The sequence below is a fragment of the Schistocerca nitens genome, chromosome 6 (assembly GCF_023898315.1).
Source record: "Schistocerca nitens isolate TAMUIC-IGC-003100 chromosome 6, iqSchNite1.1, whole genome shotgun sequence".
NCBI classification, from domain to species: domain Eukaryota; kingdom Metazoa; phylum Arthropoda; class Insecta; order Orthoptera; family Acrididae; genus Schistocerca; species Schistocerca nitens.
The window spans coordinates 296,532,151-296,548,586 of record NC_064619.1 but is presented as its reverse complement, the minus strand read 5'-3'; the positions used below and the strand labels follow the sequence as shown (position 1 = coordinate 296,548,586).

General features: G+C 45.7%; 1 protein-coding gene across 1 annotated transcript in view; it reads left to right on the top strand.

Moving 5' to 3' along the window:
• The window catches only part of LOC126263331 (mastermind-like protein 2), a 187,953-nt gene that overhangs the window by 123,635 nt on the left and 47,882 nt on the right, over positions 1–16,436 (top strand). Inside the window, exons 5-6 of the mRNA XM_049960420.1 lie at positions 6,838–8,470; positions 12,255–12,404. Of these exons, the coding sequence (XP_049816377.1) occupies positions 6,838–8,470; positions 12,255–12,404 (1,783 nt within the window). The remainder of the gene's footprint in view (positions 1–6,837; positions 8,471–12,254; positions 12,405–16,436) is intronic.

Below are 16,436 nucleotides of genomic sequence, written 5' to 3'. Positions count from 1 at the left end.
GGCAGCAGTCCACATACACAGAGGTATGTTGGTGCATGTCAGAGTACGGCGCAGCGAGTAAGTTGGGTTGAGTTGTGTGCGGGAGGAGACCAGAGAGCTAGGTTATCGGTCTCATTGGATTAGGGAAGGAAGTCGGCCGTGCCCTTTCACAGGTTGCCTGTAGCGATTTAGGGAAATCACGGAAAACCTAAATCAGGATGGCCGGACGCGGGATTGAACCATCGTCCTCCCGAATGCGAGTCCAGTGTGCAGGGAGTAAGTGTGCAGACTTTTTTAGACGTGCTAATGGTGACTGTGTGTTAAAAATAGCTCAAAGAACACATGTCTATTACGTTATGAGGAGTAGATTACTAGGGCGACTGGAGGCTGGTCAAACACAGCAGGTCGTAGCACGGGCCCTCTGTATGCCACAAAGTGTAATCTCTAGATTATGGCAACGATTCCAGAAGACAGGAAACCCACCCTGGCGCTACAGTACGGGAAGTCCACAGTGTACAACACCACAAGAAGACTCATATCTCACCATCAGTTCCCACAGACGGCCACAGAGTACTGCAGGTAGCCTTGCTCGGGACCTTATCGCAGCCACTCGAACAGTTGTCTCCAGACACATAGTCTACAGACGACTGAAAAGACGTGGTTTATTCGCCCTGAGTCCTGCAAGGTGCATTCCACTGATTCCTGGTCACAGGAGAGCCCGTAAAGCCTCGTGTCAAGAACACATTACATGATCATTGGAAGAGTGGTCCCAGGTTATGTTCACGGACTAGTCCCGGTGTAGTCTGAACAGTGATTCTCGCCGGGTTTTCATCTCGCGTGAACCAGGAACCAGATACCAACCCCTTAACGTCCTTCAAAGGGACCTGTATGGAGGTCGTGGTTTGATGGTATGGGGTGGGATTGTGATTGGTGCACGTACACCCCTGCATGTCTTTGACAGAGGAACTGTAACAGGTCAGGTGTTTTGGGACGTCATTTTGCACCAGTGTGTCCGCCTTTTCAGGGGTGCAGTGGGTCCCACGTTCCTCCTGATGGATGATAACGCACGGCCCCACCGAGCTGCCATCGTGGAGGAGTACCTTGAAACAGAAGATATCAGGCTAATGGCAACGTATCGCTGCACGTCTTCAAACCCGTAGGACGCTTCAGGAGCTCCGACAGGCACTGGCGCAAGAATGGGAGGCTATACCCCAGCAGCTGCTCGACCACCTGATCCAGAGTATGCCAACTCGATGTGCGGCCAGTGTACGTGTGCATGGTGATCATATCCTATACTGATGTTGGGGTACATGCTCAGGAAACAGTGGCGTTCTGTGGCACATGTGTTTAGGGATGGTTTTCTCAACGTATCACCAATACCGTGGACTTACAGATGTGTGTCGTGTGTGTTCCCTATGTGTCTATGCTGTTAGCGCCAGTTTTGTGTAGTGTCACGTGGTGTGGCACCACATTCTGCAATTATCCTTAATTTATGAGCATGAGTGTATATCTGTAGTCTGTAAGCCACTGTGAAGGGAATGGCAGAATCTACTTTCCATTGTTTCAGTCATTAGGGCTCCTTTCCTTTCCATTTACGTAAGAAAACATCGTTCTTGTGAAACACAACTAGCTCTTCTCTCTCGAAGTGCTGAGTGCTATTGACAATTCAAATTCATTACGTATTTCTACATTTCCACAAGCCTTTCGACACTGTACCACACAAGCTGCTTGTACAGAAGTTGCGTGCCTATGGAACATCGTCTCAGTTATGTGACTGGATTCGTGATTTCCTGACAGAGAGGTCACAGTTCGTAGCAATTGACGCAAAGTCATCGAGTAAAACAGAAGTGATTTCTGGCGTTCCCCGAGGTAGTGTTATAGCCCCTTTGCTGTTCTTCGTCTATATAAACGATTTAGGAGACAATCTGAGCAGCCGTCATAGGTTGTTTGCACCTGACGCTATCGTTTATCGACTAGGAAAGTCATCAGAAGATCATAACTAATTGCAAAACGATTTAGAAAAGGTATCTGTATGGTGAGAAAATTGGCAGTTGACCCTGAATAACTAAAAGTGTGATGCCATCCAGACGTGCGTGGAAAAAAAAAAAAAAAGAAATCCGTTAAACTTCGGTTACACGACAAATCAGTCAGATCTAAGGGCCGTAAATTCAACTAAATACCTAGGAATTACAATTACGAACATCTTGAATTGGAAGGAACACATAGAAAATGTTGTGGGGAAAGATAACCGAAGACTGCGTTTTATTTGCAGAACACGTAGAAAATGTAACAGATCTACTAAAGAGACTGCCTACAGTACGCTTGTCCGCCTTCTTTTAGAATACTGCTGCGCAGTGTGGTATCCTTACCAGATAGGATTAACGGAGTACATCGACACAGTTCAAAGAAGGGCAGCACGTTTTGTATTATCGCGAAATTGGGGAAAGGGTGTCACTTAAATGATACTGGATTTGGGGTGGACATCGTTAAAGCAAAGGCGTTTTTCGTTGCGGCGGAATCTTCTCACGAAATTTCAATCAGAAACTTTCTCCTCCGAATACGAAAATATTTTGTTGACGCTGACTGACATAGGGAGAAACGATCATCGTAATAAAATAAGGGAAATCAGAGACCGCACCGAAAGATATAGCTGTTCGTTCTTCCCGCGTGCTCTACGTCATTGGAATAGAGAATTATTGTGAAGATGGTTCGATGAACATTCTGCCAGGCACTTAAATGTGATCTGCAGAGTATCCATATAGACGTAGATGTAGATGGATTGCGGGGGATGGAAAACTTGTGGGAAGTGACCATTCTGTGTAGTCTATGGCTCTTGGTCCTTATAGGCGCCTTTTCAAGGCACAGTAAAATTTGTTTCCCGTCTAGCACTGTAGCAGAGCGTGCTGCAGTCTACAGCACGTGTACTAGGAATTAGCTTTAGTATACAAGGTGCTCCTGTAAAGTTCAGCGAATGGTCTCAGAAAATAAAGGAAAAAAAAGACTTACAAAAAGAAAAAGCCTTTACTGGCCTTCAAAGTAATCGCCACTAGCTGCAGTACGCTTCTAACATCGGCTGTGAAGCTGCTGGAAACTGTCAGCTTGTTGTGGAATCGCGCGAAGCACCGTGGTCACGCGTTGTTGGATATCCGCAACGTCTGCGTGCTCTACTTTCTCGCTCAATGTAAGGTGACTGTTCTTCAACACCCTCCTTATTCTCTGAATTTGGCGCCAGTGGTCTTCTTTTTGTTTCAAATGGTTCAAATGGCTCTGAGCACTATGGGACTTAACATCTGAGATCATCAGTCCCCTAGAATTTAGAACTACTTAAACCCAACCAACCTAAGGCCATCACACACATCCATGCCCGAGGCAGAATTCTAACCTGCGACCGTAGCGGTCGCGCGGTTCCAGACTGAAGTGCCTAGAACAGCTCGGCCACAGCGGCCGGCCCTTTTTGTTTCCTCGCCTTAAATCAGCCCTGAATGGCTTACGCTTCTCAGACATATCTCGTGACGAGGGTGCGTCATGTAATTCCACAATGACCATATACTAGTAGATTCCAATAGTTTTATACCCGCTGTCAAAAGTGAGGTGTAGCTAATGGTGATTACTTTCAAGGCCAGTAAAGGTATTTTGTTTCTAATTCTTGTTTCCTTTATCTTCTGAGACCATTAATCGATCTTTCCAGACGTACCTTGTATGTTGGAAGGTTGAAAAAACTGCGACCAGTCACTTTCTTATGGTAATTCATTTGTCTACGTAAGTTTCCGGCTGGTTTCGCTTGGAATGTGACACATGGTTCTGAATTAGAGAAGCCAACGAATATAAAATCTAAAAACTAAACTAAGTAAATTAATAAAAGAATACAGTGTTGGTTGTAGGCTGTATTCTGCTACATTAAAATCTTGCTATGTCATGTGTTACATATCGAGCTCATCACATTCTTATGCAACACATATAAAAGCAGAAGTCGTACTCCATCGTAACACACTCTAAGTGCTGCAGACTGACAGCTAAAACATGCTCCAGCACTGAGAATATGTTGCGATGGAGTACGACTTCTGCTTTTATATGTGTTGCATAAGAATGTGATGAGCGTTATATGTAATACATGATATAGCAAATGTGCTTGACAATGGCTCACGGCCGGCCGGAGTGGCCGTGCGGTTCTAGGCGCTATAGTCTGGAACCGAGCGACCGCTACGGTCGCAGGTTCGAATCCTGCCTCGGGCATGGATGTGTGTGATGTTTAGTTAGGTTTAATTAGTTCTAGGCGACTGATGACCTCAGAAGTTAAGTCGCATAGTGCTCAGAGCCATTTAAATGGCTCACGGCCGAAATTAGATAACAGCACGATTTTAATAAAACATAACGCAGCCTACAACGGACAATGTATTCCTTTATTAAACACTAAATGAAATGTCTTCGTTTCCGCAGAAATGTCAACGCACTCCGTCTCCGCATAAGAGTCATCGCACACAAGTGTCACAAACTCGGAGCGCAGAGAGAATGATTGTATAAACGCCTCTGAGCGCGCTGTGATGAATCTGAACTTGTCCTTGCTATCCGCAGAATAGCGATACACCAGCGGCTGCAGTACAATTCCAGCTTCACCACTTAAAGCTGGTTCTTGAAAATTTGTAAATACGCTCTGACGGGATAGTTTGTGTCTGTCTTCAAGCACCTACCAGTTCAGTTTCTTCGGCATCTGCGGGACACTCTCCAGTGGATCAAACAAATCGGTGACCACTCGTGCTGCACTTCTGTGCATACATCCAATGTTTCCTGTTTTTCCTGTTTGGTACGGCTCCCACACATTCGAGCGATATTCTAGAATGTTTTGCAAATATTCTCCTTTGTAGGCTGATTGCATTTTCCTAGTATTTTGCCAATGAACCGAAGTCTTTCACCAGCTTTACCTACAACTCAGCCTATGTGATTGTACTATTTCATAGCCCTACACATCGTAACATTCATGTATTTTTATGAGGTTATCGTTTCCATTTTGTCTCACTGATATCATAGACATAGCATACCACGCTTTTTCTTTTTTCTTTTAATTGCACAATTTTACATTTATGAACATTTAAAGCGAATTGCCAATCTTGGTACTACTTTGAAATTCCTCTATATCCGATTGAATATTTTTCCAACATTTTTCAGGCAGTACGTTATAGATAATCGCCTCTGTGGAAAAGCTGAGGCTAGTTTTTACTTTGTTTGTAAGGTCATTAACGTGCAGCATGAACACCATGGCCGCAACACAAATTTCCTTGGAACACACCTTACTTTGCTTCTCAATCAGTTGATGACTGCCGGCCGGAGTGGCCGAGCGGTTCTAGGCACTTCAGTCTGGAACCGCGCGACCGCTACGGTCGCAGGTTCGAATCCTGCCTCGGGCATGGATGTGTGTGATGTCCTTAGGTTAGATAGGTTTAAGTAGTTCTAAGTTCTAGGGGACTGATGACCTCAGCAGTTAAGTCCCATAGTGCTCAGAGCCATTTGAACCATTTTGAAGTTGATGACTCGTCATCCAAGATAATAATCTGCGGCCTTCCTACATCCTCAGTCCTGTCACAGATTTCACTTCGTACTTCATATGATCGTACTTTCGGTAATAAATATAGGTGTGGTACTGAGTGACGCCTGTGTGCGATATATGTGTGACGTTAGAATTCGTTATCATATTTCGTCATCTTATCAGCAGCTACCCAGGCTGCGTGCAGGAAAGGCCAGAGACTTCCGTACACGGTGTCTCCTCAATCGTCCTTCCAACGTAGACATTCCCTCGTATCTCTCCTCCACCTTAACGCTCTTGTCTGAACAATAAAGAAGAAACACTCGTTCCTGGCAGCGCAAAATCCTTTCTACACTACTTCATCACCTAGTCATTTTTTTCGAGATCCTTTTCAGTAACAGGAATCCGATTCTGGAACGAACTCTCTCATTATATGAGAGAACTGAATAACAGCTCCAGCTTCAAAAGACATTAAATGAGATATCTACTAAGGTAACAGTAAGTCTGACTTCGCTTCTGAACCCTGTTTACCTCATTACAACTAAGTCTCCTACTTTCCAACCAGATCTTCGTCATTTGCCAAGGCTCTGTAGTTAGTACAACATACTTAAATCTATATTCCTCAGAACTCGCTCTCTATCTAAATACCACTTTTGGACAGCTACAAACACACTTTGTACCTTGTACTGTCACTTTCACTAATACTATTACTGTTACTATAATAATAATAATTATTATTATTATTATTATTATTATTATTATTATTATCATTATTATTATGCTAGACCTATTATTAATGTCAACAGTTCCTAGCGCTGTTATTCAAACTATCACTAGCTACATTCCAAACAATTTTATTAATACCATTTTAGTACTATTTATCGTTTTAAAATTATTGTTACCTCTTAAGAAATTACGAAGCAAAAAAAACTTCACGTGCAGAACTCTAGTGCGACGTAAGAGATGATCTGAAGACCCTACTCTGACCACGTTAAATAAGCGAATAAACTACAATTAATAAATATAACAATTAATGGTGAAATGTCATGGGAAGGCGAACTAACACGAGTACGTCGTCTGATGCCTGAGTCATTCTGATGAGCACAGTGCCGGTAGAAATGAATTCCTAACGCCCCACATTCATATAGGTGGCAATCTATGTCACAGTAGAGCAGTGAAATATAAATTTTCTCTCAACCACATTAAATCATTTGATAAAAAAAAGAGGACTTGTGATGTACAGATGCAGATGTGGACGAAGTGTTTGCTACATAGATTTCTTAAACATTCTAGAAATAACACATCAATGACGGTTAGACGTCGGTGTGATCTGTTTGCAGATCGCCATTCGGCACGCCGCGGCCGTTTGAGCAGTCGCAGCCGCCGACTGCGCAGGGACAGAGGCCGCAGTTCCGGCCACAGAGCTTCCGGCCGCAGCACAGCACCTTCCAGCAATCTCAGAGGCCCGCATTCCCGCCATCGGCACAGGCTCAAAGTTCCTTCCAGAGACCTGGTCTGGCGCCACTGCAGCCCAACACCTTCCAGCAGAATGGAAAGGGAAGCTTCCAGTTCCAGCAGACCTTCACGGGCTCCACTCAGAGGCCAAACCCCTTCCAGTCGCCGACTGCTGTCGGAGCCACTGCTTTCCAAAGACAGCAGCTCTCCACCCAGAACGCCTTCCAGCAGTCACGTCCCGCATCTGCTCCCACTGCATTCCAGCAGAACTCCGCCTCCTTCCAGCAGCAGCAGCAAGTTCCTTTCCAAAGGCCAAATCCTTTACAGTCCACACAACCCACCTTCTCGCAAAATAACTTCCAGACTTCATTCCAGAGACCAAACAGTTTCCAACAGACATCACAGGTACCAAGCCAGAATACTTTACAAGCCTCGCAGACAAGGCCAACTGGTTTCCAGCAACAACAAGTGTCATTCAGTCAAAATCCTTTCCAGAGGCCGACCTCATTCCAAAACCCTGTCTCAAATCAGGTATCATTCAGACCATCTCAGCCATTACAGAACAATTTCCAATCAACATTCCCCAGCCAGGGTGGACTGCAACCAACGGGTCCCTTCCAGAACACACTGCAAAGCAGCAATCTCGCTCAAAGCAATTTCCAAACCCAGCCGCGTCCAACATTAAACACTTTCCAGTCCAATGGACAAAATTCTTTCCAGAACCCTACTGGGCAAGGTCAGTCAGCCCCTGCACAATCACAGCTGCCCACCGTCGTCCAATCAGTAACACGATATGAAGAGCATCTCCAGGAAGGCCCTGGAGCGACGCAGAAACCTCAAACACAACAACAGCAGCAGATCTCTCAGCAGGCTGTATTCCAACAGAATCAGCAACAGAATTTGTTGTTACAGCAAAGACAGCAACAACAGCCACAGCAGCTCTTGCTACAGCAGCAGCAGCAGCAACAGGAGAGACAAAAACAGATTTTATTACAACAGCAGCAGCAACTCCTGCAGCAACAAAGACAGCAACAGCAACAGCAGCAGCAGCGACAGCAGCAGCAGCAACAACAACAACAACAGCAGCAGCAACAGCAACAGCAGCAGCAGTATCAACAGCAGCAGCAGCAATATTTCCTGCAACAGCAACAGCTGCTGCAACAGCAAAAACAGCAACAACAACAAAAGCAGCAGCAACAACAGCAGCAGCTGCAGCAGCAACAATACTTCCTGCAACAGCAGCAGAGACAGCCTCAGCAGCAACCAGTTCTGCAGCAACAGAGCCCGCGTGACAACAGGAACAGTGACAGCAGGCAAGCCGTCAGCAATAGCAGCCCCACCACTGGCGCAGCCGACAGCAGCAGCAGCAGCAGCGACAGCAAAGCTGGTGACAAGACCAACAAGACTGCCGCAGCGCTCGCTTCGCTGCCAGACGAAGTTCCAGCTGACCTGCGCCAGCAGCTGCTGTCGTCTGGTGTTCTGTCAAACGCCGACATTTCGATCCTCGACTACGACAAGGTTAGTCCAGTCTGCCAGATAACTTTTAAGGATGCTCATTCAACTTCACCACACTTAAAAAATGTGGATGAATGTCAGATGAAGTCTGTAACAAAGAGAAACAACCTGATAATGTCCGATTACAAAATCTGTTTTGAACAATTTGAACATGCCACATTATATTTTATAGGTAACACTAACAAGCGGTATGAAACAGGACGTTCACTTATTATCTGTATCTGGGAGGCGGAAGGATTTGTTCGAAAGGTTGTGAGAGAATGCTCTGCACCTGTAAAAGAAATCGCAAAAAATACACTATTGCGGCCAGCTCTAGAGTATTGTGAGAATGCAGAATCTCGCGGCGGTAATACTGAATAAAAAGACCTTGACTTTCCAGTCACGTTAAGTGATTAGAATTACACGACCTTCGGTCCTCATGTACACTAGCTGCCGGCTGTGACGTCACTGGTGCCCGCGTTGACTCTGCGGCGTTCGATGCGTCCTCTTCAACGCCCCGATCGCTGGATCCCACGCCGTTGTGAGCTGCTGGCCATCCTCTCTGCTTAGGGTCTTATCGGTGAATTTTATTTCAATGAGTTCTTTAATTTTGCAATTCAGGAAGCCGTTAGTGCTAGTCACGACGGATGTTTCGTCAAATTGTCCGTGTCCGGATAAAATTTCATGAAACATCCTTCGTGCCTCGCACTAACGGCTTGCGGGGCTGTATGATTAAAGAAGTCATTGAAATAAAAATCGCCGATAACACCCTAAATAGAGAGGGTTAACCTGACATCTCTCCAAGTGATCTTGTGAGAAGTTTGGTATTTACTTGAGAACTCTAAGGGTGTACTGTGGTATCAGGCACTGTACGTCTCCATTATCCAGTACCGGTGTATCAGCCATAAGAATTGTTTTGACTGCTTGTTTGGATGACAGACGCCACCTCTTTCTTGGCCTCGTTGGTCGCCTCAAATATCTTCCATTTAGCACCTCATTTAGCACTTGTTGTATTCTATCGGTGGCCTTCTTGGTCGCCAGTAAAGTAATTACCTTTTACACAAATCGAGCTCGCATCCTTACATGCTACACAGACCGTAACAATTCAGCATCAGTTTGAAGAAAGTCAGAACATGTAATGAATGTTGGCCAGAAACAAGTGCGTCCAGAGCCGCCATGGAATCTCGAACTATTTCGCCACCATTCTACCTCAAACTGAAAATGCCGGATAGCTCTAGGTAGAGAGTAGTTATAGATGCTTTTCTCCTATTATGAATGTGTGAGCATGTAACTGAACACCACCTGTCTGACAACAAAATGATACCTACAAATCTCTTATGAATTATAATCTCTCATTTATGAACATTGTAGGTAAATATTACTTATTACTAAGTGGTAGCAACAGGGAATCTGTGCAACCCATCCTTTAAATTAATGCAGCTTCAGAAATAAAAAAATAAAAAGAAAAACAAATCTACCGACGATAACACCTACGTGTCGGTTTTTGTGTGGCTAAATAATGAGAAAAATATTACGCAGAACGCGGAGTATTTTTAAAAAACTGATATTAATGCACTAACACCACAAACGACGACAGGAGATTTGAACCTCAGAAAAAATAGGAGTAGTAGTACTTTTTACGATTAATAAACAAAGTATTCGAATAACTTTGAGTCAGGAATTGTGCTTTGTTTCCTCCACACTCAGCCATACGGAAGGTCCTCCTCCGAGTGTTTAGCGCGGCTGACTGTCATCTGGGGCACCCGTGTTCGATTTCCGGTACTGCCAGGTTATTGCCTGGTTACCATGCCTATACTTACGATAGCGGAAATGTGAAAATGTAAGGTGTCTACGTTGAACTCTAATGTTTCGTAGAACACATTTGAGGCTATGATCTGTTCTAGTACCACTGTCATACACTGAAGAACCAAAGAAACTGGTACATCCGCCTAATATCATGTAGCGCCCCCGCGAGGACGCAAAAGTGCTGCAACGCGACGTCGTATGGACTCGACTAATGTCTGAAGTAGTGCTGGAGAGAACTGACACCATGAATCCGTCAGGGCTGTCCATAAATCCGTAAGAGTACGATGGGTGGGGATCTCTCCTGAATAGGACGTTGCAAGGCATCCCAGATATGGTTTATAATGTTCATGTCTGCGAAATTTGCTGGCCAGCGGAAGTGTTTAAACTCAGAAGATTGTTACTGGAGCCACTCTGTAGCAATTCTGGACGTATGGGGTGTAGCATTGTCCTGCCGGAATTGCTGAAGTCCGTCGGAATGCATAATGGACATGAATGGATGCAGGTGGCCAGACAGGATGTTTACGTTCGTGACACATGTCAGAGTCGTATGCAGACGTATCAAGGGTCCCATATGACTCCAACCGCACAAGCCCCGCGCCATTACACGGCCTCTACCAGCTTGGTAGTCCCCTGCTGACACGCAGGGTTCACGGGCTCATGAGTTTGTCTCCATACCCGTACACGTCAATCCGCTCGATACAATTTGAAACGAGACTAATCCGACCAGGCAACATGTTTCCACTCATCAACAGTCTAATGACGGTGTTGACGGCCCCAGGTGAGGCGTAAAGGTTTGTGTCGTGCAGTCCTCAAGTGTGCCAGTTCTAGAATACTGTAAGAATGCAGAGTCTCGCGGCGGTAACATTAAATAAAAAGTTCGGCTACGTAAGCTCATATCGATGACACTTGCTGATGGTCCAGCATTGAAAGCTGCAGCAATTTGCGGAAGGATTGCACTTCCGTTACGTTGAAGGATTCTCTTCAGTCGGCCCCGTTCTTGCAGGATCTTTTTCCGGATGCAGCGATGTCGTAGATTTGATGTTTCACCGGATTCTTGATATTCAGGGTAGTACACTCGTGAAATGGCCGTACGGGAAAATCCCCACTTCGTGGCTACATCGTAGATGCTGTGTCCCATCGCTCGTGCGCCAACTGTAACACCACGATCAAACTCACTTAAATCTTGGTAAACTGCTATTTTAGTTCAGTAACCCATCTAAAAACTGCGCCAAACACTTGTTGTCTCATATAGGCGTTGCCGACCGCAGCGCCGCATTCTGATGTTTACATACCTCTGTATTTGAATACGCATGCCTATACCAGTTTCTTTGGCTCTTCAGTGTATGTTCATAATTACATGTTTATGACACAGAAGGCACCTGTTTTTCATCTAGCATCTATAACACTTAAATACTTACGTACTGGATTAATTAATCACCCGCCAGGGTAGCCGAGAGCGCTAACGCGCTGCTTCCTGGACTCGGGTAGGCGCGCCGGCCCCGGATCGATTCCGCCCGGCGGATTAACGACGAGGGCCGGTGTGCCTGCCAGCCTGGATGTGGTTTTTAGGCGGTTTTCCACATCCCGCTAGGTGAATACCGGGCTGGTCCCCACGTTCCACCTCAGTTACACGCGTTGCAGACATTTGAAACTTGTCCGCACTATTTCACGATTTACACTAGACGCAGACAGTTGGGGTACACTGATTCCGTCCTGGGGGGTACAGGGTGGCTGCAGAAGAGCATCCGACCATCCCAAACACTAACACTGCCAAATCCGTTGTAACCACGTCGACCCTGCGATCGCTGCGGAACTGGCGTAAGCGAAAGAAAAAGAAGACGTACTGGATTAATTAATCATTGGTGTTTCTCTCTCTGCCTTTTGTGTATGTATGTCTGACTGAGTGTGCAAGTTTGTATATTCGTGTGTGTGTGTGTGTGTGTGTGTAGTCTCTGTAAATGGGAGATTTGGGGATAACCTAATTTGTTGCGCCTTGCTGCAGATTGGCGACATTCCAATCGAGAAGCTGCCGAAGGAGGCCCTGGAGAACTTCTACGCGGCGGGCAGCGCTCCTGTCCCCTCCGTCGTGAGGCCTGACAACTCTACTGGCAGCGCCGGCAGCGTGCCCCAGGCGCAGCCCGTGCAGATGAAGGTACGTCACGTCACTGCTCTCCGGCACCGGGAGCGTCCATTTCCACGATGAAAATTTCTGCTCCCAGGACGCTTTTCAAGTTCGAATCGCAAATCGACGCCGATGAGTTTACTAACGTATCGTATTTTTGATACAGTACTTCCACGCATTACCGTCCGCAGCTCGTGGTCTCGCGATTGCGTTCTCGCTTCCCGAGCACGGGGTCCCGGGTTCGATTCCCGGCGGCGTCAGGGATTTTTCACCTGCCTCGAGATGACTGGGTGTTTGTGTTGTCCTCATTATTTCATCATCATTCATGAAAGTGGCGAAACTGGACTGAGCAAAGGTTGTGAAATTGTACGGTCGGTGATAACCGCGCAATTGAGCGCCCCACAAACTAAACATCATCATCACCATGCATTACTCTGTTCTAGTAGCGCTATGGTGGCTTAAGCCGTCGGCACACGGACCGTGCTGTCGAATGTTAACGATGAGCGTGCCAAGTTCAACGTGCTGCTGAACGCTTAGGGACGATGTGACTTGTGCATACGGTACGTGGACCCCCAACGTGGTATACGCGATCGCAACGCACTCCGGCGGCAGTTGAAGGATGTTTCTAGTTCGTAAATCACACTGTTTACTCAACGGGCGCGCGTAAAACTCCCACGTTATCTCTATTAAAACGCACATTTCCTCCATCGTCCAGGAAAAGGAAAGTACCATGTCCAATCAATAAGGACACAGGCTTATAAAAGTTCCATTACAAACAGTGCGGTACAAATTTGGAATACTTCTCCGCATAAGATAAACATTATTTCATCATTCCCACATTTTAGTAAAACCCCAAGGTCAGTCGTACTTGATCACTGTTCCTACCCAGTAGCAGTGTGTGTGTTGGGGCTTATGGGCGCTCAACGTCGAGGTCCCAGTAGCAGAATCTTTGCAATATGTGAATTACGAGGAGTAAAAGAAAAAGGAGCAAAATATCTTTATACAAGTAGCGCAAGCTGTTCTGTAGATTAAGCCAATCGAACAAAGTCACCCCTCAAAAAAAGGTGAACTTATATTTACATAACATCAAATATTATAGCATATACTTATATTAAACTAATAATAAATTATCGGAACATAACATCAAATATTGTAGCATATACTTATATTAAACCTAAATAATAAAGTATCAGAACCTAATAAAAACGCGAATGTTACGAAAAAAATTTGGGAAGTGTTAGGACGCGAACCACCGCCCCAACAAAAACTTATTCATGAACAGGGACGCTACTCATTACCCTTTTTTCTTTTTTTTTCGTTTCAATTTTTCGTGGCAGACGTCACCTGACGCCCTTTGAAATTCGTTATTGATCCATTCATCCATTCACTCAGTTTTTTTTATTACAGACGGCAGCCAACCCTCTGACCGAACACGCTGAGCTACCGTGCCCGCATGATAACCCACCAATGTTCTCCTCGAACTTAATCACATTGTATTACCCCTTGCTAAAAATGTTAATCTTAGATAATTATGTTACTAATTGAAATTTAATTATAATAAATTGTACCAAGAACAATGCGTTTTGAATGGATCTTTAGTGTGTCGCTGCCTTCAAATAGCCTACTCTCATAATACGCAAGTTACAATAATTCTTTTGCCACGAATATGATGTTTCTCATTATTTTATTGGAATGATTCTCAATTTGCTGGTGCTCAGAAACGGCATATATACATATAGGTTTGAAATGAATGCCAATATGGCGCCTCACAACTCTGTACTGAAGGGAGACGACGTGCGTGTGACGTAGATGGCGTTGTGCCATCTCATTGGTCAACGCTCAGACGCACACTCAGAATAACTGACGTGTCAGATACTGCTCTGCACGTTCGGGAAGACTCCCGAACGTGCTATTCCACGCTATAACGTCAGAAACTCGGCACGCTCAACGCTCAACGTTCGGATGCACGGTCCGTGTGGCGACGGCTTTACAGTTGTGTTCTGAGACAGGATAGAGGGAATTTAGGGGCTTTATGGACAGTCTGCAATTTCCGAGCGTCGAGTAGCAAATGCAGAAAGACAAATTGCCAGTGAAGGCTGGCTGGTGACTTGGATCAGCACCAAACACTGTCACAAGGCACTTACGAGAGATGCAGATTCTGGGAGTCGTCAGGATGCTTGCAGCAGGAGACTCGTGGGATTCTGGGGTCTGATTAACACTTTTTATTTGTGATCAGACTAACTACTACACTGAAGGCTAATTCTAAACATTAGAAAAAGCAAAGGAGGTAATTGGTTGCACAACAGAAGGCAGTGTCTGAAGCCACGGGGGCAGATGCTAACAGAAGTAGTGAACACTAGCAGCACGTTACGTACAAACTTGAGAGCAGCACTCCAAGTGAACAAAACAGACAAGTCAGAGTTTACCGAGGCTGGCCACGAGCGACACGGAGTCGGCGCCTCAGCCATCTGACTGAGAACTCCCTCTGAATACAAAAACATGGGTTTTTAAAATTGTCGTGGCTTGGAACCATTTCTTTCTTCATATAGTCGACCCACCAATCCACCGGCATGTAACAAGCTTTGGCCAATCTGGCAAGTCGTTCTCCACCTCCAGAGCGCCTCTGGCCAATCACATTTACACTACTGGCCATTAAAATATTTACACCACGAAGATGACATGCTACAGACGCGAAATTTAACCGACAGGAAAAAGATGCAGTGATACGCAAACGATTAGCTTTTCAGAGCATTCACACAACGTTGGCGCCGGTGGCGACACCTACAACAGGGCTGACATGAGGAAAGTTTCCAACCGATTTCTCATACACAAACAGCAGTTGACCGGCGTTGCCTGGTGAAACGTTGTTGTGATGCCTCGTGTAAGGAACAGAAATGCGCACCATCACGTTTCCGACTTTGATAAAGGTCCGATTGTAGCCTATCTCGATTGCGGTTTATCGTATCGCGACATTGCTGCTCGTGTTGGTCGAGATCCAATGACTGTTAGCACAATATGGAATCGGTGGGTTCAGGTGGGTAATACGGAACGCCGGGCTGGATCCCAACGGCCTCGTATCACTAGCAGTCGAGATGACAGGCATCTTATCCGCATGACTGTAACGGATCGTGCAGCCACGTCTCGATCCCTGAGTCCTTAGATGGGGACGTTTGGAAGACAATAACCATCTGCACGAACAGTTCGACGACGTTTGCAGCAGCATGGACTATCAGCTCAGAGACCATGGCTGCGGTTACCCTTGACCCTGTATCACAGACAGGAGAGCCTGCGATGGTGTACTCAACGACAAACCTGGTTGCACGAATGGTAAAACATAATTTTTTCGGATGAATTCTGGTTCTGTTTACAGCATCGTGATGGTCGCATCCGTGTTTGGCGACATTGCGGTGAACGCACATTGGAAACGTGTATTCGTCAACGCCATACTGGCGTATCACCCGGTGTGATGGTATGGGGTGCCATTGGTTACACGTCTCGGTCACCTCTTGTTGGCATTGACGGCACTTTGAACAGTGGACGTTACATTTCAGATGTGTTACGACCCGTAGCTCTACCCTTCATTCGATCCCTAAAAAACCGTACATTCCAGCAGCATAATGCACGACCGCATATTGCAGGTCCTGTACTGGCCTTTCTGGATACAGAAAATGTTCAACTGCTACCCTGGCCAGCACATTCTCCAGATCTCTCACCAACTGAAAACGTCTGGTCAATGGTGGTCGAGCAACTGGCTCGTCACAATACGCCAGTCACTACTCTTGATGAACTGTGGTATCGTGTTGAAGCTGCATGGGCTGCTGTACCTGCACACGTTATCCAAGCTCTGTTTGACTCAATGCCCAGGCCTATCAAGGCCGTTAGTGCAGCCAGAGGTGGTTGTTCTGTGTACTGATTTCTCAGGATCTATGCACCGAAATTGCGTGAAAATGTAATCACATGTCAGTTCTAGTATAATATATTTGTCCAATGAATACCCGTTTACCATCTGCATTTCTTCTTGGTGTAGCAATTCTAATGGCCAGTATGTAGATTTCTCCCCTA